This window comes from Lineus longissimus, chromosome 4, assembly GCF_910592395.1.
Source record: "Lineus longissimus chromosome 4, tnLinLong1.2, whole genome shotgun sequence".
Classification (NCBI taxonomy): Eukaryota; Metazoa; Nemertea; class Pilidiophora; order Heteronemertea; family Lineidae; genus Lineus; species Lineus longissimus.
This window is the reverse complement of record NC_088311.1, coordinates 19,077,671-19,104,639: the sequence shown is the minus strand read 5'-3', so window position 1 is coordinate 19,104,639 and position 26,969 is coordinate 19,077,671. Positions and strand designations below refer to the sequence as shown.

Below are 26,969 nucleotides of genomic sequence, written 5' to 3'. Positions count from 1 at the left end.
AACCACATAGTCTCTTGTCATATTTGTTTGCTGATTTGGCTTTGTTGTGGCTCCCAACGGTTTTTTTTGAGTAAACTGGCGCGAAGTTCCATTTACAATGCACCTTGATTGGTATACTATAAATGCCATGGTGACATTTTGTTCTGAATGAAATGCATGACTGGTCAGCACCCAAACAAACTTCTTCAAAATCGTCCAAACCTACATTAGTACATACCTGTACTGTAGTGTATGTCTGACTTGCACTACACAACAGTCGCTGTAACCATTCATTTGGCTGTTGTTTTTAAAATGTAAGAGGTTTCACTCTTTCTCTGTCTCTAGTTTCACACTTAACAGTGTGTTACATGTACTCACATGTACTCAGAGTCAGAGTGTACTTTGTCTCAAAATGGCCCGCAGAATCTTCCAAGTTAGATGTCAAACCAATGGCCCCGCGAAACTAATGAGATTATTGTACTAGATCTTGGGTCTTTGCCAGCTGCCGCTAGAGCAACCAGGATGTACATGTACCGTAGCAGAAACCAAAAAATCAATCATCATGAATGATGGGAAGCTCTTCAAGTGCAGGATGGAGATGGTTTCCGTTCTAACTGGGGAAAGCAAGCATGTGCTCTATTTTCACATAATGCTCTCCAAAGTAGGCATGTGCCCCCAGCCCTTTCCAAATCTAAGTCCAAGTGTGTCACAGTCAGTGAAATCAGTGATGTCTCGGCCCCCATGACCAAAAAGCTAGTTACACGGCCTGTTGCGCTGTGGTCAAACTCACTATCCTCCCTTGACATGAAAACCTTGGGGTTTTACATCTATTCTTAAAAAACTGTCCTTGAGTGTAGCTCATCATGATGTTTGTCTTTTCTTCAGTTATGTGTGTGAGGATGTCCCCGAACTAAAGCTTGCCATGGAAAATCATGTCCTAAATGATTATGACACAAAAAGGTAAGTTGACGCTCTTGAGTTCCTTGACCTTGTTCAAAATCAAAGCAAACTTGGCCACGAAAAGCAATGTTGTCTGATTCTTCAACTAAAAACCTAGTGAACTGAGCATCGTGGTACTTAGATCCTTTCAGGATCAACGGCATGGCATGATCTGAACACTCTTTCAGTCCTTGAGTACATTTTAAGGGAAGCAGGGTACCTGTGTGACGTCCCTTAATAAAAGAAGGCCCCGTCCCAATTCTCCCTTCGTAAAGGGCAAGCATGGAGTAATGCATGATTCCAAACAATTTGCCAAACTATACAAGAAGAAAAAAAGGATCTAATCATATGATGACGTCTTAATACGTATTTTATTCCAGCTTTCCTAGCATGAAGAGTCTGTGTGATAAGTTCAACAGAGCTATCGATGGATTGCGTCAGTTGGTAAGTTAGCAAAGACTCGTTGACTGTACACTAAACATCATGGCTTTGCTTTAGAAAATGGATTTTGAGAGATACGGACTAAGGCAGGGGAGGGGGTTTTGCCAGATGATGTGAAGTTGTTTTATGTCTGTATTATGACCATGATGACACAATCACAAGCCAAAGGTGGAGGTGTTATCCCGAGTCCTTGACCTTAAATTTTAAAATCCAGTGGCATGTTATCCTCAATTAGGTTCAAGGTCGAGGTTGAGCATAGTCTATATAGGTACAGTAGTGTAATACACAAGTGTGCACCTGTTGTTCTTGTTGCAAACTTGGCTGTCTGTCAATGACAGTGACCATATGTTATTGTTCAACTTTCCTTCGATATTGACGCCCTTCACTAATGGCACTAGTAATGCTTCAACCCCTTGCAGGACTGTCAGCAGCATGCTGAATCTTCAGTGGTAGTAAAAATGTTCCTCCCTGGACATTATATAATGTACATGATGTACTGTTTACATTCATGTAACTTGATCACCACAATATGATTGATGATCATAAAATTTGTGTTGGTCTAGACTATTGGTGTTCATGTACATGTAATGTACACAGTCATGAATGCTGCCCTGGCTTTGCTTAGGTAGCCCTACTTAACCGATGACTGAAAATGTGGCAGTTTCATTGGATCACGTCTTGAACGATCAAGGGTTAAATCATGAATTGATGTACATTTCCAACTTCTGGGCTTCAATATGTGGCAGTACCATTTTACCAAGTCTGTCCCTGACTTGTGTGTGATTTATGGGTCGTTGTTAATGGGGTATCGAGGACATTGCCAATTACTATTTTAAAATACATATACTACAAATTACAAGGCATACATGTAGGCCTGTAATTTCAGTATCATAACTTTTCATTGATATTGGTCATGTTGGCATAATACATACGATAATCTGCCATATGAGTAGGAGTATGAGCCATACTTAGTACAACATATTCGGTACAAAAGCGATTGGAAGCATTTAGGCCAACAGCCAAAATAGGGTCGTCTGCCAAAAGATTATCTTTTCTACGGAAAATATAGTGTCTCAGAAAAGAAGTTTTGCCACTGTGCAATAGAGTGGCCAGCAATAGGGTCGCCCTATAGATACCCTCCACAAAACTCTATAGCAAAGTAGGGTGAAAAGCCCCCAAGGTAAAGGTGGGACGCCCTGACAAATGGCCTTGTTGAGAACACTGAAAATACATCTCCAGCTTTTAACCATTCTTACGCTACTAATCCCAAGCGTACCATCTTTGCTATGCCATCCAGCTTGACTTATTTGATTGTGCTGCCAGAAAAGATCGCACTCTCATCCTGCTCATCCATGACAGTCTTTTCCCCATGGCTGAGTGATGCTATTGCTAGCAAATGAGCTTACAAAAAAATGTACAGTGACGTCAGTGCTACATACTCCTTATGCAAGCCTGCTTCTTAGCATGATGCAAATAAAATGCCATCATTGCAACGATCTACGTACATTTCCTACGTCAGCATTCGCAACCCGCGTTTGCCGTTGGGATCCTACATCGTCTTATCAAATAATGGGTTAGTAAAGTACGTATATGTAGACAGCCAGAACAGAAGTGTTGCCTAGCAACTGGAAGCTAAACCATGCCAATGTCAAGTGGCCAGCTTGCTGAGAGGCTGGTTGGACTGTTGCCTTGGTTACCAGACTAAATGATCGGAAATCAGGATGAACTAGGAGTCCAAATACTGGATTTTCTTTTCCCAATCAATGATGAAAGTAGTGCTCAGCTTCTTGTTTGATATTTTCTGTCTCAAATTCTCAATTCTTTGGCACTGTAGATCTGATAGTGTCTTCTTTATAATAATATAGTGTCTGCTCCGCACTTCTGAAGCCATGAAGGAGTCATTCTCCAAAGAGTTACTTCCTCAAGGTGAGAGCTGCAATTTTGAGTGCCGCTATCTGTCGGTTATACAGTAAAACCTCTATATTAAGGACACCCTCGGTACTGACAAGTGCTGTCCATATTAGAGAGGTGTCCAGATTAGAGGTCACATTGAATGGAAACAGCCAATTTGGAACCAAAAGTAGTGACCTTAATAATATAGAGGTTGTCCTAAATAGAGAGGTGTCCGCTAAGGGAGGTTCCTGTCCCACTGTATTGGCTTATGGTGACTTTTGTCCTATAGGCCAAAAGCAGAGTCCATCACAGCTACTGTCCATCCACACATACTGTAAATCAATCTCATTTAGTTTAACAGTTTATATTTAGTAAAGTATTCATCATTTGATAGACTCATGAAGTCCTTTCCCCCTGCATTTTTCATATGTATACTAATAAATGTATCCAGATGACAATTTTATCAAACTCGGATTCAGTTTGAAGCGTTTCGATCTCTAACAAAACTTTCAACCGTATTTGGTTGTCATTGATTGGAAAGAATCATCAAGAAATTTCTATACATGGGCATTGTGTTACGCTGATAGCCCGAGGGCGAGGGTGCATATCTTGCATCAATGTCAATGATAACATGTTGAATGAATAAAATGGTGAACATATGTACTTGTTGTACATTTCTCCAATGTTATTGAAGATCAATGATTTCCCCTGGGCGGCAGATAGATGTGAAGGTAACACTTACAATGACGATACTTCTATTGACGATAATAATATGAAACTGTTGTTACTTTTTGTAAACCATCCATGATTACGTCAGCATATGAAAGAATCTTTCGTATACTGTGCTATATTTTTTGCTCCTTCTAACTAGTCGTAACATGTCATGTATGTACTGTTCATTTACTTTCCACACTATCAGTGTCATACATTGCCAAAGCTGTAGGACGTCCTCACTTATCATATCAATGACGTACCTAGATTGTACCCTCCAGTGTTTCAGCTGAAGACTTTTAGCTGGGCACGGCACCCTGCCTTGTCTTTCCCTGCCTTTTTGCATCAGTAGCCAATGCATAAACGCAGGGTGCTGCCCCCTACCTTTTTCATACTGAGCACAATGCATCCTGCCAGCGCCATGCCTCATCAGATTTCTACCTAACTGAAACACTGGCCTCTTGTACTTTGACGAAACATGAATGGACCCTTATATGCCTAAAAGTAAATGTTTGCTCCTCGTCCGTCCGTGGTATGGCGTAAAATTGCCTCTTAATAGATTACGAAGAGTTAAAAACATAACAGTTTACCAATATCATGAGTCTATGTCTGATTTTATACTTCCACAAAGATTTGGATCAAAAACCTCTTATCAATGGATGATATCCCTTATCTTTTTATATTTTGTGAATAATCTCTGTATGACACAGGTCAAGCCCCAGTAGATTTCAAAGGGTTAAAAACGAAACTGTTTGTGTATCAATGACGCGCGGGTGGTGTTTACTATACTCGACACTGTGTGCTCCATTTACATGTCATGTATGTAGGCTTGCGTCAAAGATAATTGGATGATTTCATTCATTGTGCTTCGCTCACTGCCTGGAGTCTCTCACCGGCGTTGGATCAATATGGGGTAGTCAAGTTATTGTATTGCTTATTGGCTTTTCTTATGGCGTGTGGGCTGTATGCAGGAAAAATGTGCACATGTAATGCTGGTCACAGTGACATTATCTTCGAAGGTGCATCATCATTCATGCAGACGATAGTTGGCTCATATATACAAATGGCATGCTTATGATGTCATCTGGTCACTGAGATGCGTATTTTGATGCCAGTGCATGTCTAATGGTTTGTTGACATTGATAAAAAATGATTCAGCACGTGATGTGGCTTAAATAATCTTAAAACAAACCACACCCAACGTCAACATGTACTGTTGTGTTGCTATTGGATGCAGACTAAACTCAAACTGGCCTATGAGTATGAATCAAGGCAAGACCTGCCCCAAGTGAGCATCTTGACATACAAGAAGGTGAGAATTTTGCAATTGTTGTAGCAAATGTTGGCAGGATTTTTAAAAAGCTGAGTCAGTGGCCTCCTCACTTTGAAGAATCAATGCCCCAGCTTATAACGAGAATCAGGCAGGCCTCTGTGTACCACCGGTTTGTCTTGTCAATAGCGAACAAATGCAAAGAACACATCAACTGATTTGGTATAAACCGGTGTTAAATTTTTCTCCGAATTTGTTGCATATAGTCCAAATTAACAGATTGACATAACTTATGTTGGTAATTTTACCAATGAGCACATTCTTTGGCTGTTGTTTTGCACTTGACATTTTCCCAGGCATCACCAATGGCAGGCTGCTCGGCAAGTTGGAAGGCCTGGCTTGAAGATAAGATCCTCAGTCGGATGGGGAACTGATTCTCCAGGGTTTGCCATCACAGCAGGATCACATAATCTTTTGATGTTCCATTTCAAGCCGGAATGTACATATATACATGTATATATGTACATGTAGGCTCTGAATGATATTGTGTGAATGTAAAAGTGAAACTACCTTGCACAAAGCCTAGAAACTCAACCCAGGTTATTGATTGTTTATTTTGTGTTGGCCTGATTCTAATCTTGGTGAAGATGACCTCAGTTGTTGAGATTTGTACAAAACGTCTGTTAATACTGTCACCCTGTTTAGAACAGCCTTGCTCCTTCGTCCTCCATGCTTTTCCTGTGATCAAATAGTTTTTTCCGTCTAGCGTGTACTCCTGAGCTTGCTGTGTACATTATACATGGTGTGGGCTACGAAAATGATGCCCCATGGATATCTCTCTATACATGAACAGCCTCAACATCCATTTGTAATACAAGTTCAACCCAAGTGGGCATTGATTTGGTCCGGGGAATGGCCTCCATGTGCCAATATCAATACCTTCACTGTACCTTTTTATAGGTAGCGTAACATGTGGGCAATATGAAATAGACCCACAGCCCACTACCATAGCCATTGGACGTACATGTAGTATCGATCCATATCAAGTCTAGACTGTTGTACTTTGTAGTTGAGGTGCAAATCCATAAAACTGGCATTATTGATGAATTCGTGGGGGATATATTGCTAACCGTAATCTCAAGTAATGTCAGATTTATCATGTTTGTTGACTGGCTTACACAAAAAGTAATGACAGGATCCACTCCCAAGTTATTTCCTACTACATTAACGATGTACGTCTTCAGGCAGAAGAGTGGCTTCCAACCACCTTGCATTGTTTTGGATGGGAAGTGGTTGGTACCCAGCGTTGCCCTGTCTGATCCCAAATGAAATATTCTAATCTATTTGCTTGGACCTGTCTTCAAGTGCTATCATGTGTCACCATGGCCACTGTTGTTCTCCGACAGGTAGCTAAAGGACTAAATCCAGCAATTATAATCATAGGATTTTGCTATACATGTGCTCCCACTATATATTCCCTGAAGTTCATTCATCATGTTATGAAGAGGAGTGCCTTTGTCTTGAACGAGCTCACTATCTGGTATTGACAGATAAACTTGATCTTCCCCTCCTACATGGCCTACATGTACGTGGTGAAATGTCATTTGTTCCCCCCTGCTGTTTATGTGAATGTGATATATTCCTGGTAAATATTTTGAGGGTTTATGCCTACATTTTCTCCTTTAACAGGCCTTCTTTTACAGTTCCGAGTCCTACACTTGTACTTTATGGAGAGCGGTGGGTGATTCTGTGAATGCCTAAAAATACCTTGGTCACCCTGGAAAACCTTTTCTCCAGATTGCGGAGAATGGGCGAGGCCTTCTAGTTTGCTGAGCTGACCTGACCTGTCCTGGGAAAGGAAAAACCAAATTCAATAAAGTTGAACAAATTGTGTTGTTGGGGTCTTTCAACACAATATCGTTGTAATGTTTTAGGGTCGATAGGAAGTACAACTGCTTTGTGGAGGCATAAGGACCTGAAAAACTACCCCTTTTTGATAATGAGCCTGTTCATTTCTTTGACATAGTGGCATGTTTAAGAGTAAACAACACAAAACAACGTATACTTTCAACAGGTTTCTGGATTTTACCTGTTCATGGGTCGAGGTCATTGAAAAAAAGGCCACCTTGATCTTTTGTTTCCATAACAAGTGCTCTATTTTCTTCTCATTCCTTGGAAATGTAAAAAAGTAGCCTCTTACAATTACCTCATCATCATGCTGCTGACAAGGTCAAATGATGCATCAAAGAACTGAGGGAAGCAGAGAAGGGAAGGATATATTCTGATAAGGCTATTTAATAGGTTGTTATTTTTTATGTGACCTTAATTCTCAAGGAGCGACAAAGTTTTCCCAGAAAACCAAAAGGACCCCATTCTCTCCTTTTTCATGTCTTTTTTGTCTTTTATCTATATTTTCGTTCTTTCTACTTTTCAGTGGAAAGGAATGCCCACACCAGCCCATATAGGAAAACGTGCGAGTCCACGACTCTTGAAACACATACTACAGCAGTGCTATAACAAAGCAGTTTTAGATCCTGAAAAGTTGAATCAGTATGAACCGTTTTCACCTGAGGTAGGTTGCAGTGTCCGTGATCATATCAGGAACCCAATTTAAAATGTTAGTTATGGAAGTTTTAATGTGAAACTTTGGCTGTTGTGTTACTAAAGAGCCCCACATCTGAATACTCAAGTAAGATAAGAACAGAGTTTGTTAAGACAGGGGAGCACGGTTTTTCGCCAAGGCAGAGTATTGGGGGACTTGAAACTCAGGAACTTGAGTAGAGTGGAAGCTCGAATGCTCGGAGTTGAGGGTTTTGATTCTCTGTGGTGGTGGTTGTCCGTCAGCAACTAGAATCTCAACACAAACTTTCCGAATAAAAAATGCTTCTCTCAAGATGTGAATGTCAAGCTCCCCCATCTTTACTAGTGGGCATCCAGAGGCCAAGTACAGGACCACTGCTTCAAAGGGCTCCCCCTGAATTCCCGGCTGTGACATTTGGAAGCTATCGTGAGGAAAAAGCATCTATCCTATTCGAGGAAAAATTGTCTTGTATTGCTGACGAATGGTGAAAGTGGAACTGTGGTGTCGACATCCAACAGATGCATATTTTTTCTCTGTTTTTTCATGCCATTCAATTTGAATTCGTTCCAGGTTTATGGGGAAACATCATTTGAGCTTGTTCATCAGATGACCCAGTCAATAAAGTTTAAAGATGAAGAAACATTCATTGATTTAGGCAGTGGTAAGTTGGAAGATGGGCAATCAACACATTGAATTTGGAGCACAACTTGTGAGCTTGCAGGCTTTCTTACAATTTCTTACACGAATCATCATTTTGGACTACGTTGACATCAGCAGTGCATTATTCGGAACGGGATGGCAGTCACTGTACAAGGACGTCATTTCCTCCACCTGTCCTACCACTCGTAGTCGCACTATATTTTTTATTCAAGACTTCAAAGATTTGGACAACATGGCTCTTGTCGAGATTTTGACTGCATGACTCTCTTACTCATAGGTTTTGTGGCCCAAGACACATGGCTGTTGCAGCAAGAGTTTGTATAGCACGTCTTTCCTACAAGTGCGCCAGTCTCCCCTAGTTGTCATGCGAATATACAATTCAATTCTACATGTCTCTTCCAGGTGTTGGTCAAGTTGTTCTCCAAGTGGCAGCGTCCGCTAACTGTCGACTCTGCTTTGGTATTGAGAAGGCAGAGTGGCCCGCAAACTATGCTGAGGTAATTTATCGTCTGAAAATAATGGAGGTTTTTAAAAAATGCGCTCTCTAATTGCTATTAAGATCATTCTCATTATGCTGTAGCAATACTATAAACCCTTTTATTTTCATGGGCCTTTTTTCTTTCTCTTCAAAAACATCGTTTTCAGATTTGCGTCCTTTTCATTTTGCCACTGGGTGTAATGCCCTTACAGTTTGGGATTGTACCCCTTGTCCTGAAAATATCAGACTCGCAAAAATAAAGTGTTTTACATGTAGTTTACATGTCGGTCTTTAGAAAGAGTAACTCTGTGACACCTCTTGGATTCTACTTGGTTAACCTATTTGTCCCTAATAAACGGTTGGTATTTCATGTGGCAATGTTTTGCCTACCGTTTTTTCTCCTGCCTTACGAATATGTGCGAATTCGTTCTTCAGACGCTGGTAAAAGAATTCAAGAAGTGGATGAATTGGTATGGAAAAATATACAGCGACTTTGAGGTGAGTTTACACTGCATTGGTGATTTCCATCTAAATGTTGTCATCTAGGAAAATTTAAGATATTTTGACTTAAAGTCTTTTGGGAGTGGACATATTTGGAATTGTCCTCCGCTCTCGAGGAATTCGACCTAAAATTCATTTACTAAAACCATGTACAGTATTATATTGTTTATTTCAAATTCTCACCTGTTCTTCTACCTTTGCCTTACAGTTACAAAAGGGTGATTTTTTATCTGAGGATGTAAAAGAGCGTATAAACACTGCATCGTAAGTAGTATTTGCCAAGTATAGGTAGTATACTTGCGTAATTTAAAAGGGCCGAGAAAATTGCCTGGAAATGTCAGAGAGCCGAAACGAATTTATACATGCTCGTGTGGTAATTCTAATACGTATCACTGGCACTTATAAATTTGTCTCGGCAGATGGTCATCCTTGAATGAGTGGTTCTTTCTGTAACCACCGTTTAAAATTGCTCGTGTGGTAATTCTAATACACATCACCAGCAGTTTTAAATTTGTCATTGCCACTGCTTAAAAAGAAACTGAAACCTTAAAATATTTTTTTTTGTGTTTCATTCAAAAATGATGTGTGCCTTTAATACAGTCCTCAAAAATTATACTTTAGGAGTTCATTGCCAGACCGTTTATTTTCACATTTTATTGTGTTCAAAGATAAAGCATGAATACGTGTATGGCAGCGAAAAAGACAGTCAAATTAAAATAAATGTTACAGGTTTAAAAAAAACTAAATTAAAAAATAAAAGGTAGGCCAAAGTTGTGAGTTCACAAAACTGTGATAGTGATGAATATTTATGGGTTTATAGAACACTTAAAATTACTGTGAATAGGGTACTGACAAAACAACGGCCGCTGTTATGTGGTGCTGATTGTTACTTGAGCATTGTCTTGTTGTGACGCAGACTTATCGTCCATTTGGTATGAGTTTTGACGTCATTTTGACGCAGAAAATCAGCGCCGTCTATCAAGGAGCTGACGTTGACCGAGACTAAGTCCTTCCTCTGCTAAGAGTCGTTCTTTCGAAAAGATTTACTGAATATTTGCCGATCTTTTTCAGTGTGATATTTGTCAACAACTTTGCATTTGGACCGAACGTCGACCACCAGCTCAAACTTCGCTTTGCCAATATGCGAGAAGGTGCTAAAATCGTGTCATCCAAAGCGTTCTGCCCGCTGAATTTTAGGATAACTGACAGGAATTTAAGTGGTGAGTATGAAAGGGGGTTAATAGAGAGAACAGTGTCATAGTGGTTAAATAGTGTGCCAGGCTCATGATCAGGTGGTTGTGGGTTGGACTCTTGGACTGTGTCATGTTTGTGTCCTTGAGCACGACACTACCCAGCATTACTTCCCTCCACACAGGAGGACAGGTGGATATAATTGTGACTGGGAGGTCAACCTGTGACGGACTAGCATCCTACCGTGGGGGAGAATTACTCCTAGTCGCTTAATGCTACGAAAACTGCGATTCACTCTGGCCTAATGAGCCGTTTGGCAGTTTGGGCTGCAGCGCATAGTCCATGAAGGAGACGGATGAAACGAATCTTTGGAGGACTGGTGGCGACTTCTGTTGGCAGGATGAGACACTGAAATATTCAAAACGTAATCGAGGATTGCCAAACCTATTTACATCAACAGGCACGGATCAAGGAGTCTGAGAAACGGGTTGTCTCAGAATAGTGTTTTTATGTCACTTTGCCAAATTTCTCCGACATATTCAAAGAAAATTCTCAATAGGTAATGTTGAGAACAGCGGCTTGTCAAGGATCCTTATACGTATACGGAAAAAAGTCTGTAGAAAGAGGACGAATTTTGTGTACACTTCTATCCGTGTACATGTACACATAAGGATCCGTATACATTGTAAGTCCCTGGTCTCAACCTCCCTCCTATTATCAGTGGGATGCACCACCCTGTAGATAAATGTATCTGATGGCCATTCATTGGGAAGCTATTCATGAGCATTTTTGCAAAGGGGCAAAATGAGACATTACATGAGATTCTCGCTCCATATCTCCAGTAAAAGTACTTTCCATTGCAAATTCTAATAATTTTTCTTTATACATGTATAAGAATGAGGAATTTTAAAGGATATTTTCAGGAGTTTTTTAGTATTTTTGTTTTTGAAGAGAGATTTTCTTTTCTGAGTTTGGGTTCAAGAAAAAAATGTCTCTAGGTTTTGAGGAGTTGCTGTGCCGTTTGTTAACGCCGTAGGCCGCATGCTCTTTCAGATATTGGCACGATAATGCATGTAACCGAGCTGTCGCCACTGCGCGGAGCGGTGTCCTGGACGGGCAGGCCGGTTACCTATTTCTTACACGAAATAGATCGAACTTTGGTGAGTAGTTGCAGAGGAGTGTATAGGTGCTGATTATTACCTCCAGATGCGCCAAATGATGCATTAAGATGAAATGAAATTGAAAATTACGGAAATGGGAGAATTGGTCGATAAGATATTGGTCAACAAAAAGGAGATACACTCGTTTGATATTTTTGAAACTGGTTGAATTCTGCGAGTACTACTGGTAGTTGCTCTTTGGAGAGTGTGCTTCCTCTAACATATCTTATATTGGTGAGAATTTTGTGTGCCACTACAGTTACATGCCAATTGGTGTTATTGGCCTAGTGACTCTGCATTCAGCATAAAATGCTCGTTCATTATTTGAAATTTCATTTCATCGTCTGTCATTTGCGCATCTCCTGTTTTCTGTTGGCGTTCTTTTGAATTGTTGCACCGTTTCGATTACTTGTGGTAGCGGACCAAACTGCAGATAGCGGGAACCTCACTAGAAAAAAGTGCCCCCCCCCCCCAATGATGGTTGCAAATTGCTGAACCATTTTGGGTCACTGACTTGTTAGGGCGGGGAGCCAAAGAGACTGATCTTAAAAGCTACATCGGAGTTGTTCCAATGGGTTCTTTACAATCAGCTCGGATTTTCTCCCTTGCCAGCTTCCTTCGCCTCTCAATAGAAATGGATATGAAGCAGAGGCATGGGCTATATAAGCTTCTGATACTTTTGAAGCAAAATCCTCCCCACGAAGATTGGAAAACAAGTTGCCCGTTTTTGTTGAGAATTCCTCTTTGGTTTGGTCCACTGCCCTGGTAATCGTTTTCATGGCCTAGGTGCATTCTGCAGTTGTCCTCTGGCCAGGAGCACTCTGTTTAACCCATTGTCCCCATTTACAGATATCGGGTCGATCATGCAAGTCAAGGAATTGTCCCCACTATGTGGCGCAGTCTCATGGACGGGAAAACCATTTACATATTATCTACATATTATAGATAGGACTTTGGTAAGTTGTGACAAATTGGTTGGAGGGTTTTGGGTGCTGATATGGAGAAGGGTACAAAAGCCTGTGGAAGTAGGCCTACCATGCAATTGATTGGGTACCAAAAAGAAAAAGCAAGAAAGAAACAGTTACGGAGAACTGCCATTTAAGATCGAGGGCCTGACAGTGCCAAATTGGGATAGGGTAAAAAATCCTCTGGAATTGTGTACATATTCTTTACGCATCCCAGAATAGCCCTCTGTGGAGAACTTCTGTAACTAGAGCGGAGTTGTTGGTCATAAAAGGGAGGCGTTTTATCAAATTGGAATCGACGTGTTGATTGGTCAGATGCAGGGTCAGTTCCCCAACCCAAAACTAAATCTTGTTCGCTTTGTAAGGTTTAGTGGTACAGTTTAAGGTAGCTGTCATATGATTACATCCCCACTCCTTGAGAGTGGAAAACCGCTGGCAGTACACGTTTGAAATGCACACAGAGGTATAATTGTAACAGGGCGAGAATTGTATGACCTGACCTTAAACTTAAATGTCACAATCACAAAATGTATCCCACTATCTTTCTTCACCTCTAATGCATTTAACATTGCTTTTAACTTCACAAAATGAAAGTTGATCTCGACAATTTACACAAAACCATGCTTTACTGATTCATAATTGTCACAAATATTGTGTCACGTTTGATCAGCATTATGAGTTTTTCCAGTGTAAAAGGCTCTTAGTTACGGAAAACAACAAAAGCCTTCCTGGAATGATAACGCAGCGGTGTCATACCGCTTTGCTATCATTTCCGAATTCTCCGCGAGGGACACACACCTTTTGGGTCAACAATAAGCTCTGGCCTCTGGTGATAGCTCCTCCCTTGCCTCAATGCCTGTTAGTTTGTAGTTTCAACCTGGGGTGTCAGCACCTGCTGGTCTTCTCCAGGCTCTTACCTTGTGAGGTCACCTATTGCTATAGATTCTGTGCTATTACCATTCATTTGACTTCCGCTTTCATTTATTGATTTTCTTCCCACTAAACCTGTCCCAATTATCCTGTTGATGTGTTGAGACTATTTATGTTTTTAGGGGTGAGATTGCCTGACGACTCTCAAGTTTTCTACCAAGCTTTTAAAAACCTCTCAAAAAGGACAAAATATTTCAAATCGTGTGCATAATGTTTGTTGTCACCATTCTTATTTGGATTTGTCATTTGGGTGCGTCTGTAAAATTAAAGATACATGACTATAAATGGGACTCAGAAAATGATGGTGAAGCTGAACTGTCAATGGTACTACAGAAGTTGAACTGAAGACTGGAGAAAAAAATTAGTAAAAAGCTGGATTTTTTGCTTAATATCTACCTATGTTTTAGACCCCAGATGTCGCTTGTCATCCCTTCATAGAGAGATGCCAACCCCTTTCATGTTTTTGTGAAACAATATCGTATCATGTTGTCCTCAAGACTCTGAACAAAAATATCGTACATTTATCTGCCTCAAATGACGCCGTAGAAAGCCGTAGCCGTAATGTCATTAGCGGTTTCCAATCACATTGCGCCATGTTGACGAAGCTACGCTGCAGGTTGCAGCGATAAAAATTGCTCTTCTGCTGAGCACGTTGCACCCAGATCCTTGGCCTGGTTATACATGATCAGGGACTAGAAGGGAATATACCAGTGAGGAGTGCTATCAGTTTTCAACTTGAGCAGTATAACACCAATCCCTACCAGTTCTGTCACCGGGACTAGGCATTTTATTGTCTGGGATTTTAGTTTATATATCATGACTTTCTCTTTTCCTTACAGTTGGAGAAATACTTCTTACGGATGAAAAACCCAAAACTCAGGGTAAGTGTCACTGGTGTATGTAGTCTCTGTCCAGCCACATTGTAAGTTGGCAGGAGACTTTTGCTATTGCTAGGAAATTGTTCCCCCAACTTTCCCCCCATTTTCAACCACATACGAGTTGACTATAGTACAAACTTCCTTCTCGCCAGACAGACACCTGGCATAGGAGTTGGGAGTTTGGGGGAAATGAGTATCCTCTAAGCAAAAGCTGGCTGGCCCTTTCATTTTGGGTAAGACTATAATAAACAAACTTGACCTCTAGCCATTATGTAAATGAGTGCATCATTATCATGACTCTTATGTTAAGTCTACTGAATGTGTGCAGTTTGAAGTTTGGTAAGATATGATCCAGTATAAAATTTCGGATAAATCTTAAGCTATATTTGGAATTTGTCATGCTACACTTCCAAACTACATGTAGCCGCTGACAACAGGTGTCCACAGTCATGTAATTGCAAGTGTGTTATCGAAGAAATGCCACATGAAAAGTCTGGATTGTCTTTCTGTAATTATTAGGACTCTGATGAAGAAAACATACGTAAAGATCGTAAAGGCAGGCCGCTAAATGGGAACGGCCGTGATGCCTATTCGGTAAGGGTGTGGAAAATGTGGTATTGTTTGCTGTAACTGAAGTTTGTTCAAACCTAAAATATTTTCACGGGGCTCATGAATCGGTTTTGAGGGGGGTTTGCGACTTATGCCTTCTTGATGGTGCTGTATCGTGTACAACGGCTGATAAGATCAATTTGGTAGGATATGATAGGCTGTTGGACCTTGAGATGAACTGGTGTAAAATCTTGGAACCAATTTTCACCCACAATTACTGAAAGTTGTCAAGTGTCACTTATTTAACTACAAAAATTCTCACGTATTTCCCGACAACCATTCACTTCATGAACTTACTGCGTTCAACTTGATCGTGATTGGCGCCATTTTGGATCTTGCATCATCTGTCAAAAATTTCTGTGGGTAAAATTGAGTCTGGTTCGTCTCAAGGAAGAAGGCCGTGTCATTGTAAAATGAACTGAAATATTCTGACGCAATGGTCGAAGATGATAAAGGGTCACTGGAGAAATTTGCCACTGACACCTTGCTGAATCATGAGCCCTGCTGTTGTGGTCTTTCACTCTGTGTTCCTCTGTTGAATGGTCTTGGAAATTTCCAAGCGAAACACGCATAACAGGGCCATATAATTAGAAACTCTCACATCTTTTGGGCAATTTTTTTTCAGTTTATACTGTTTTTAGACATTATAACAAAGGAGTGTTGTCATCGAGGGAAATAAATTGAAAGGTTACCTACATATATTCCTGAAGAGTCGAGTATACAGTGAAAAAAGTGTGCTTTGAAAGCAATCGCAACATTTCATATACCTGTCACACAATTTTTTCAAGTTGATAACAAAAACCTTAAAATATTCCTCACCATTCATGATACTCAAGTAGCACAATACCCTAACCCACCATAATTGCGTCACAAGTTAACTGTTGTTGTAACTTGTTGGTGAAGTTTTCAATGTGATATCATGTAAGACGTCAGTATTAAAAACTGTGATTGCGCTATCCTTTACAAGTTAATTGTAGAACTCTGCAAGCTTGGATGTAGTGCAGTGAGTCGGTTTAACTAATGAGCTGGAAGTGCAACAGCTCCTGAGCAGTAAATTAATCTACAGGAGATTTTTAAAAGCAAATGGTGTGCCATTGCAATTCTTCTTTAAACTTGGATCAGTGTATGTAAAACCTAACGATCAAATATGTTACAGCGTGTCAAACTCTAAAACACAACCTATTGAAGGATGTGTACTCTCCAGAATAATCAAATAAGTTTTGGATATATTTGGGTTATAATTTTACAAGTGGTGGGAGAGGAAGTACAGTTGAACCTCTCTATTAAAGACACCCTTGGGACTGACTAGTGCTGTCCTTAATAGAGAGATGTCCTGATTAGAGAGGTCAATTTGAAGGGGAACAACCAATTAGGGACAAAAACTAGTGTCCTTAATACAGAGGTTGTCCTTATTAGAGAGGTTCCACTGTAATTCACCTATCTTTATATCATCTAACCTGGAGCTTTATGAATCAGAGCATAGTATTAAAGATTCTCTTAATAGAGAGGTTGTCCCTAATAGAGAGGTGTCCACTAAGGGCGGTTCCACTGTAATATGATATGAGTGTGATTTTGACAATTTATTTCAGACTATAAAAACCTATATTATAAATAAGAACTTGTGACAACCAAATTTTTGTTTTCAACAGTCGACATTTGAACGTGAGCAGCGCGCCAGTCGACGCGTCAGTTCAGAAACTTACCAGGCAGCCAAGAATCTAGAATTCGACAGTTCAAGTAACGACGGATCATTCTTTGGTCCGGTGACGAGAAAACAGTGGTCTACGATTACGCCGACCCACATTGAAAATCTCGACGAGGTGAGTGGAGTCCTCCTGGTTCGGAAGCAGTTGTAGAAGTTTTTTTTTTTGTAATTTATCATTTTCAATTTAGTTTCTGATAGTAAAAAGTACACAGACGTCATGATAGGCTCCTTCGACTTGGCAATAATACAATTGAAACTATTTTTTAAATGAAAAGGTGCAGGTGCGGTTCCAGTAATGTTTGCAATGCATATGTCTCATACAAATTCATACAATTAGTACAATTCTGCCACTGCTCTTTAATACAATTGAGACATTCCATTACAGACGTCCGACGCTTCTGAATCGAGTAAAAAACCTAAGAAAACCAAATCTGTCCGCAATGGCCGAGTCCAGAAATCGCGGCCGAAGAGGAAATCTAATTTCACGACAAAGAAAAGTCGATCCCGTGGAAGGAAAGAGACGAAAACCCTTGCTTTGGATAGTCTTGACTTGCTTCATGCACATACAGTGCTTAGTACATCAAGTAAAGGTTGGTATAAGCTGAGAATTTAGACGAAGCAGGCCTTTAACCCTTTCACTGCCGGTAGCTTCTAATTTTTAGCTACCTCACCTGCCGGTAGGTTTCTTTGTTTTAACATGATTTTGAGTATGGATATTTCTCCACCCTGTAGAGAGAAAGCCTCTGGAGATAGAGCAAAACAATGTATATAAAAGTTGTTCAGTGTTGCCTAATCTTCAAAATGGGACCATAATTTGCCCTAATTTGCATACCGCCATCTTGAATTTATAATGAGGACGACAATTTTTTTGAAAAAACTATGTAATTGGCAAAACACAATATACACACTCTCATTATCGCTAATTTGTTCATCATTTACATCAAAGTCAGGATCTAAATCATCATCATCGACGAACTCCTCACCAGAGTCCGAATCGTTCACTTTATCCAGCTCATCAAGGACCTCAGACACAGTCAGTTTCTTCTTGGTCATTTTGGCTTCAAATTACTCGATAAACTTCCAAACATCGAAATATAAAACCCTCCGCCATGTTTTGCTGAACCATCTATACTACCGCGCCATCTATCAAACTTTAAGCTAACCACGCTCAATAACGAAATTTCAATGGTTTTATAGTGTATGGATAATTGTCGCAGAAGTGCGCCTCCGGCAGTAAAGGGAATAATATTGATTGTCGCAGAAGTGCGCCTCCGGCAGTGAAAGGGTTAAGGGGCTGGCATCCCTGATCATGTTTGGTGAAGCATAAATATATTCCTCTCACAAGGTCGAATAGTTTCAATGAACTGTGAAATAGGTGTTTGTGTCAAGTTTGAATAGACAACAAACTTGACCTTCAGCCTGTGTCTAGTTCGAATAGACAACAAACTTGACTAGACTTTGAATCTGTGTCAAGGTTGAATAGACAACCAACTGTACCTTGACTTGTCATGTTTGGGTAGACAACAAACTTGGTCTTGACTCTGTGTCAAGATGTAACAGCCATCAAACTTGACCTGACTCTGTGTCTAGTTTGAATGGAGACCAAACTTGACCTTGTGTTTGTGCCTAGTTTGAATGGACACCAAACTTGACCTTGTGTTTGTGTCTAGTTTGAATGGACACCAAACTTGACCTTGTGTTTGTGTCTAGTTTGAATGGACAACAAACTTGACCTTGTGTTTGTGTCTAGTTTGAATGGACAACAAACTTGACCTTGTGTTTGTGTCTAGTTTGAATGTAGACCAAACTTGACCTTGTGTTTGTGCCTAGTTCGAATGTAGACCAAACTTGACCTTGTGTTTGTGTCCAGTTTGAATGGACACCAAACTTGACCTTGTGTTTGTGTCTAGTTTGAATGGACAACAAACTTGACCTTGTGTTTGTGTCTAGTTTGAATGTAGACCAAACTTGACCTTGTTTTTTTTCGTCTAGTTTGAATGGACACCAAACTTGACCTTGTGTTTGTGTCTAGTTTGAATAGGCAACAAGCTTGACCTTGTGTTTGTGTCTTGTTTAAATAGACAACCTTGACCTTGACTTTCTGTTCAGTTTGAGATAAAAAATGTGACGAGAAGGAGACTACTGTACCTGCGTCAATATACATGTATATTATTCCCAAATGAGAAATCAATATGGTATTTTTCAGGACTAGAAAACCAAAACTTGAACTACAATGACCTGAGCATGGTGACAAATAACCACAAGACGAAACCGGCCAAGACGCTCTCACAGTGGTCCTTGGAAGAACCATCGGAGGCACTGGAGGATCTGATAGGTAGGTGTTGAGTTGATTCTCAAGGTCAAACTATTTGTCAGCAAATACTTGAGAAGTATTAAGATCTGATTCCATTCAAGTGGGACACTGCAGAAGATTCCTGCATTTCACAGGCTTTGTGGTGAGCTTGAGTCATCAAGCTGATAATATACATTGAAGTAAATCCAACGCCTGTGGTTTAGCGGTGGTTCCGGCTGGAGTTAACGCCAAGATTTCAATGTGGTGCAAGCAAAGAGGTCGAATGAATGCAATTCTTGTTTTAATTTGTTAAGACGTTCTTTTATATTCAAAGTAATTTTATACAAAATATTCAGCTATTTGCTGAAACTTATCAAATCTTCAACTATTCGCTGACAGAAGTTTCGCTATGTTTGGTGTCGATTTTATGATGCAAGTTTCAATTAAGTTTGTTACCTGTAGATCTGAACATAGTTTTGCGACACATGTAAACTAGATTCGACATGCTAACTGTTTGAAAATGAGTTGAAACTCAAAAGTATTTGCACATTTCATACAAAAACCTCATGACATGTCAATGGACTCACAATCGCCCAGTGGTTATGGTAGTTCTGTATTTGTGAACAAGAGAAGTAAACAATGAAAGTTGTTTGTGAGAACAAGAGAAGTAAACCACAATGAAATTTGTTTGTGAGAACAAGAGAAGTAAACCACAAACAATGAAATTTGCTTGTGAGAACAAGAGAAGTAAACCACAAACAATGAAATTTGTTTGTGAGAACAAGAGAAGTAAACCACAAACAATGAAATTTGTTTGTGAGAACAAGAGAAGTAAACCACAAACAATGAAATTTGTTTGTGAGAACAAGAGAAGTAAACCACAAACAATGAAATTTGTTTGTGAGAACAAGTGAAGTAAACCACAATGAAATTTGTTTGTGAGAACAAGAGAAGTAAACCACAATGAAATTTGTTTGTGAGAACAAGAGAAGTAAACCACAAACAATGAAATTTGTTTGTGAGAACAAGAGAAGTAAACCACAAACAATGAAATTTGTTTGTGAGAACAAGAGAAGTAAACCACAAACAATGAAATCTGTTTGTGAGAACAAGAGAAGTAAACCACAAACAATGAAATTTGTTTGTGAGAACAAGAGAAGTAAACCACAAACAATGAAATTTGTTTGTGAGAACAAGAGAAGTAAACCACAAACAATGAAATTTGTTTGTGAGAACAAGTGAAGTAAATCACAAACAATGAAATTTGTTTGTGAGAACAAGTGAAGTAAATCACAAACAATGAAATTTGTCGAGAAAGTTCAGGAAAAGTGCTGCTTAATCAACTCGACGTCATCCACAAAGCTTGCTTTGCGCCCTGCTCTGCTTTGCATGACGTCATCAATGACTTTGTGCAAATTTTCACACATTTGGCGTATTACCAATCACGATAGCGTTTCGAAATGAAACATAGATTGATGCATTTTAAACTTTTATGGCAATGCGAAAAAACAACAACTTTTATGGCCATACAAGGAATGATTATGGAGACATAAGCAAAGAATACAAGTGACGTCACTCGTACATTTTGACGTCACATAATCGTTTCCATTTTCGGCTTATAACTCTAATACTATTCATCGCATACACATAAAATTTACAGATTTGTCATCAGAACTTTACGGCATTCAACTTTGAATTATTTAGGAGACAAAGGTTACATGTAAATTCTGTTTTGCTTGAACTTTAAATCTTTCAACTTAAAAAAAATTGTCTGTACAGTCTTCTGCGACAGGTGCTTTCAGTCTGTCTGCTTTTTGTGTAGTAACAATTGTTTTGGTCATTTTTGGAAAATCTTAATTTTCGTTCCCCCTTCCCTCACAAATTCTTCACAGATGACAAAGAAAAGGACCCGCTAAAGGATATTCATATAAACAGAGGTCCAGAATCACCCAGGAAGGAAGTGGGAGACGGCCTGGATGACTACTTTGGTAAGAGGCACAGATGTCAGTCACGTCATCCAGACAACATCCGATGATAAGACGGGGGTCCTGTTTTATACCTAATCTTCTTTCATTTGATTTGAAGAGTCAGTAGATTGGATTAAAAATTGTACGATATACTGTTTACCTGTTAGACACTGGCGAGATAAAACTTAATTGACCAAATTTCTGTGCAGAAATATCGCCTTGTGAAATACTTCAGGTATTTGAATCGGCTGTTCAAGGAGAAAATGTCTTGGCGCCAAAAAATATGTCAGTCTCTTTGGCAAAGACGAGGTCATACCGTGTAGAATTAATATAAAGAAAGATGTAATCAAGTCGTCGATGGTCGGGAACTTGCAAAAACAACTCACCCCACTGCTACAGAGGCCTGTTTGACGTAAAATACAATGTTCTGACGACACACGATGTATTAATACATCAGGTATTTGAATCGGCTGTTCAAGGAGAAAATGTCTTGGCGCCAAAAACACACTTTGACTGCGATAATGAAAAGCAGTGCAGTCCCAATCTACCGACTCTTTAACCTTTTCTGATGAGATTTCGGGCACTTCTCCTGGTAAGAACATCCAGCAGTATTGAAACCTCTTACCGCCTGCTCTGAAGAGCACTTGGGACGAAGAAAATGGCTCTCAGTCTCTGACTTGGACATTCTGTATGAGCACTGGATAGTTCTGACCAGGAGAAGCGTCCAGAATCATCTTTATCACTCTGTTCTCCTGTTTGCCCCACTACTTATCTTTCAGTGTATATTGCCCTGTTCTTTCTCTGTGTTATCCATAGTTTCCCCTTTTTGGCTTCTCTGCTAATAATTTTTAGCGCAAATGCTTGCTTCTTTCAACTTTTTCACGTCGACACAAATTTGTCTGCAAAATATTCCAGAAATACTATTAATAGCATGGATGATGAAAATATTAAATGAATTACGAAAACATACACAACAATATTTCAACTTTGATCCAGTCAGAATGGTAGATGATTTTCATATCGATGTTTGTTTTTGACTGGGGATGTTGACAGTACCGATGCCTGTTCTGAATTTAGGGTAACCCTGACATTTTTTGCTGGCGTTTTGATTATGCAATCCAACCTGATCTGCAAAAACAAGCGCAAAATGTAACTTCACCTAACATTATACATTTTGGCACCTGTAGTTTTGCAATACATTGTATGTACATGCGCCAAATTTGAAGTTTTATGATAAGGCAGGCAACCTAAATTTGAACACGCTACAAATTATTCCTGGGTTACAATACAGTGCTGACAATATGCATATCGGATTTCGCCAAACAACTGAAATAATTTTTCCCAAAGCAGAAAACTCATCTTCAGACTTTCTCTCTCGTTGCAGTGAACATGAAGGCCGAATTCCTCGAGTTCCTGAGTTTTATGCGGACACCTCAGTATAAAGAAAACCTCCGTCAGCAGATCGACCAGGAGATGGATCACAACAAGGAGTTGAAGTGCCGTATCACCGGACTCGAGAAGCAGATCAAGAACCTCCAGAAAACCAGTTTGAATAACTTTGGTAGCAGATTAGGAGAGGTTTGTAAATGTTTAAGTTGAATAGTGGGGGAGGGGGGGGGTTGTCCGATATCAACAATAGACGATATCTTCCGACTTGACAATTTAAATTTCATCCGAGCGGTAGTTCATTTCATGTTGAGTTTGAGGGCTGATTGATGCAACAGGTAGCTGCTTACAGACATCTCTATGAAGACTAGGATGCCAAAGAGCTCATAGCAGCACTTGCTGTTTAAAAGTTATTAGATATAAACTGTGTCGACCAAATTAAACTGGCTGTGGAGCGCCTGTGCAAAAAGCCTTGATTACCTGTAATATACGTATGTGTAAAAGGCACGCTTCCGCCGGCTTAATTGCATCGACACAGTATAACTATATTTAATCTACATTTCATTTTGTCTTTTCCAGATCGGCATATCTGCACACACCCCAACGGATTTCCTTGCCAAAGCCAAGGATATCGTATCGAAACATAAGGAATTAGAAAGCCATGCGGCTTCGCTACAGAATGAAGTGAACTACTTGGAACAAGAACAGCAAAAAATGGTAGGTGATTTTTTATTTGTGAAAAGACCTTTAATTTATATTCGAATTCAGTGGCTACCCTCTTTTATGGTGTATGCTGTACACTTCTCCGTTTGACTTTGACTCATCGAAAAATGTTTAAGAAACATCCTTAACCATAAGAAAACACGGCCAGTTACACTTTCTGTTGCTGATGCACTTTTTCACTAAAGGGTTTTACATATTGCTGGACTCGAGAGTAGGCAGTGGTAGAGCCTTGAACCCACAGTCTCCTGATCTCAAGTCGGACGCTCTTTGACTGTGCCACCCTGGTTCCATTATTTGGATTATCAAAACGTCTTGACTTGTTCATGAACTAAAATTGTCCTAGCCTTAAAGGATAGTGAGTAAATTCCATGCTGGTTGTCATTTCTAAATGAGTTACATGCAAATATTTGTTTTGTTCCTCTTCCAGATTGCTAAACAACAAGCCCATCGAAATCCAGCAAAAAATAACATCAAAGCTGAAAACGGCAGTAATGACGGCAATCACCATCAGACTAGCCCGATGAAAACAAATCATCAAAACTCATTCCAGCCAATCAGAGCTTCAGTAAAGAAAGAGGAATCACCGAAAAAAGGAGAAAATTGGGAAAGTTTTGACGCACGTCTGCAAAGTATTATTACAACGGCGTTGATGGCGGATAAACTCAAAGAGGAAGAGAAAGCGAGAGAACGGCAGACCTTATTAGGGAGCATAAAAAAGGAGGAAATATCACCGATGTCGCAAGCACGAGCGGCTCTCATACGCCACCTGGAGACGGACAAGAAAGACGGTAGATTAGCCGGTGCCCCGAACGGCGTCGCGTTGTCAGGCTCTTTGTCTAGTATGAGCCAGTCTAGTAAATCTTCAAGCATTCCAACAAGTCATTCTCAGGGAGACAGTAAACTTAATAAGAACCTCTCAGGACTAGGCGATCGTAGCTGTAGCCCACTCAGGAACACTTACTCGCCAATTAGCCGACCGAGCAGTTCGAGCAGTACAGAATCGGCGGAGTCCGTCAAGGAATTTCTGCGGGGCAGCAATAGCCCGTACAAGTGTATGCCTGGTTATCAGGTGGAGAATTTCCAAATCAAGTCGTCTGCTGGTCATAATATGATGACGCAGGCTTCCTATACGCCGTTAAATATGATGCAGATAACCGCGGCGATGACGATGTCGCTTCAGCAGCCGAAATATGGCTACCCAATGGCGCAGGAGGAAAAATGCGAGTCGTGGCTTAAACGAAACGTGACGACGCCAACGAGTATGTCGCAGGAGCCGCCACGGATGAGCGTGTCAAATAAACCTCCAGCGACGGTGCTGCAGACTCAAGAAGCCAATCAAAAGAAGGGCAGGCGACAGAAACGTGCAAACCCGAAACCGATCAAGACGGCGGAAGCGAAACGAACGGCGATCGAACCTCACCACTTTGCTGTCCCAGCGCCAGTTTCAATGGGTGAGGCGCAGGGAGATATTGCAAGTATGATGTCGAATGCTTCTAAACCGCTGCCGATTCCTCCGATTGTTACGCCTGAAGCTCACCCAAGGACGTCCCAGGTGGCGCCGCCTGTGACTGGCCACCCGATGAAGATGAAGATCGACCTGAATCAGGCCACATGTACCCCTATACCAGGTAGACTACTCTCGCATCAGTGTAAGTTGTGTTAATCACTGAAACTGGTCAAATTACCTTTTATAGGAGAAAAATCATTCTTGTGAGATTTCTGTGCATTGTGAGACATGGGATTTATGCAATCTCTCATTCTCATTAACCAAGTTTTCTATCAAAAGGTAATTTATCTGAACCAGTTCAAATTGCATTGCACTTGTTATTGTAGTGCACACTGAAGATTTCGTGTCAAATTGCTTAAACTATTAGCACTCTTGAACCTCGATGTTGTACTTGCATGTCCTTCTGGCTCTGTTGTGAATTTGTTGTATTGAAATGTACGTCTGCTAGCGTAATGCTTTGAATTGGAAAACAAGATGAAAGTTCACCTGTGATGTTTTGGTTAGAAAAATCAAAAGAAATATCATAATCGGAACAAAGTTTGTTATATACAGTACTCTATGATCAGTTATGCAGTACTCTATGATCAGTTTTGCAGTACTCTGATCAGTTTTGCAGTACTCTGATCAGTTTTGCAGTACTCTATGATCAGTTTTACTAGCTAAAAATAGTGAATAATCTTCATTCTTCTTAACTTCAGATGTTTCCGGGAGGAGGGACCCCGCCATGAAGGATTCCCCCAGCAAGAAATGGCAGGCGCAGATCAGTAGTGGCTTTGACGCCTTGATGGCGCTTGCGTCTTCGGAGTTGGATCGTAACAAGGAGCTGCGACGGAAAAGTTCCGAGGGTGATCCAGTCTACGAGATGCCATTGGTACGGATGTCTGAAGCAGACGGCAGGCATCGTCTGCCGGCAGTGAGAGTGGAGACTGTGTCGCCTGTGGTTCCCGCAGGGATTGGGGATCGGAAGGAGTTGGATAGGATTCCTACGCCAGGGGGCGAGCTGGGCTTGTTAAGTGCAGTGTCTGCCTCGGTGGCTAGTTTAAGTACAGACAGTGTTGCGAACAAAAGCTGTGATAAAAATATAATCGACGTGGTGGGTGGAGTTCCGAAGGTTGAGAAAGACGCAACTGATGGGCAACCGGTTGGTGCCGCGGAACAAGGATGCGTGCAGAATGGATTAGACGTGCCCGCGCAGTCGCGTTCACCGAGTCCTAGTCCGGAAAAGGAGCCGCCTGACGATAATTACGACAGACATTTCAAGAAAAAGTTTTTTATGAAGGACCACCAGTGGCGGGTGCAGAATGCAGTGCCTGCACCAGCGCCACCACCTAAGGCTGACAGTCGTCATCCGAAATTCAGGCAGAAGGGCCGGGATTGGGATAAGGGCTTCAACAGTAATAGCAATAGTAGTCCAGGACATTCGACCTCACCAGCCACTAGTGTCGGAAATACTGTTAATATTAACACGAAACCGGAAATCAACCATGTTTCAAAATCACAAGAAGTGACTTTGCCTGTGTCATCAAGTGTGGCGAGTTCTGCGCCACCGGTGATGAAAATGAATGCACAGGGATTGGTATCAGTACCAAATACGAAACCTGTCGTGTCAAAAATCGTTCCCGGGTCTAGCAACCATCCCCGATTGCCATCGGCAGCGCCATCATTTGAGAGATCGTCACAACCAAAACCGCAACAGTCGCTCCAACGGCATCCACCAAACTCTGCAGCTCCCCATATGAACCATTTAGCATCGCTTCAGGATGCTAGACTTTTGACTCAGCTTCAGCAGCCTGTGAAATCGGTTGGAAAAGGCCAGCCGATTAGGCCCGGCACGGAACCTCTACCGCGGCCAACGGTGCGCCCAATGCAGGCCTTTTCACAACCACCCGCACAACAAATGGCTTTGAACGATCCAAACATCCGGCCGAACTTTCAGGAACAACCGAAAAATCACTACTTTGCTCTGAGTAATTTTCTCCCAAATAACGGCAGGGTGGAGGCTATTCGACCTCTGTATAGGGACTTTGGTGGACACCAGGCGTATTTTGGAATCGACCTGACAGGCACACGGCCAAATATGATGGCCGAGATGACGCAGCAACAATTCTTTGGTACAATACCACGGCACGGTAAGCAAGGTATACAACTTGTTTGAAATTTCACAATGCACATTTTTCCAATCTGCACTTGATAAATATTGGT

General features: G+C 40.8%; 1 protein-coding gene across 6 annotated transcripts in view; it reads left to right on the top strand.

The window, feature by feature from the left end:
* Nucleotides 1–26,969, top strand: part of LOC135486510 (histone-lysine N-methyltransferase, H3 lysine-79 specific-like) — a 32,590-nt gene that overhangs the window by 1,646 nt on the left and 3,975 nt on the right. The window contains exons 3-20 of one of the 6 annotated variants that reach the window (XM_064769341.1): nt 865–939; nt 1,299–1,362; nt 7,668–7,805; nt 8,385–8,475; nt 8,877–8,971; nt 9,388–9,450; nt 9,662–9,717; nt 10,525–10,673; nt 12,654–12,760; nt 14,539–14,580; nt 15,097–15,171; nt 16,836–17,006; nt 17,277–17,481; nt 19,098–19,226; nt 22,536–22,729; nt 23,117–23,254; nt 23,688–24,888; nt 25,466–26,905. In XM_064769341.1, the coding sequence (XP_064625411.1) occupies nt 865–939; nt 1,299–1,362; nt 7,668–7,805; nt 8,385–8,475; nt 8,877–8,971; nt 9,388–9,450; nt 9,662–9,717; nt 10,525–10,673; nt 12,654–12,760; nt 14,539–14,580; nt 15,097–15,171; nt 16,836–17,006; nt 17,277–17,481; nt 19,098–19,226; nt 22,536–22,729; nt 23,117–23,254; nt 23,688–24,888; nt 25,466–26,905 (4,433 nt within the window). Of the gene's footprint in view, nt 1–864; nt 940–1,298; nt 1,363–7,667; nt 7,806–8,384; nt 8,476–8,876; nt 8,972–9,387; nt 9,451–9,661; nt 9,718–10,524; nt 10,674–11,697; nt 11,805–12,653; nt 12,761–14,538; nt 14,581–15,096; nt 15,172–16,835; nt 17,007–17,276; nt 17,482–19,097; nt 19,227–22,535; nt 22,730–23,116; nt 23,255–23,687; nt 24,910–25,465; nt 26,906–26,969 lie in introns of all 6 variants that reach the window. The other 5 variants (XM_064769340.1, XM_064769338.1, XM_064769339.1 and 2 more) reach the window with 5 other exon arrangements.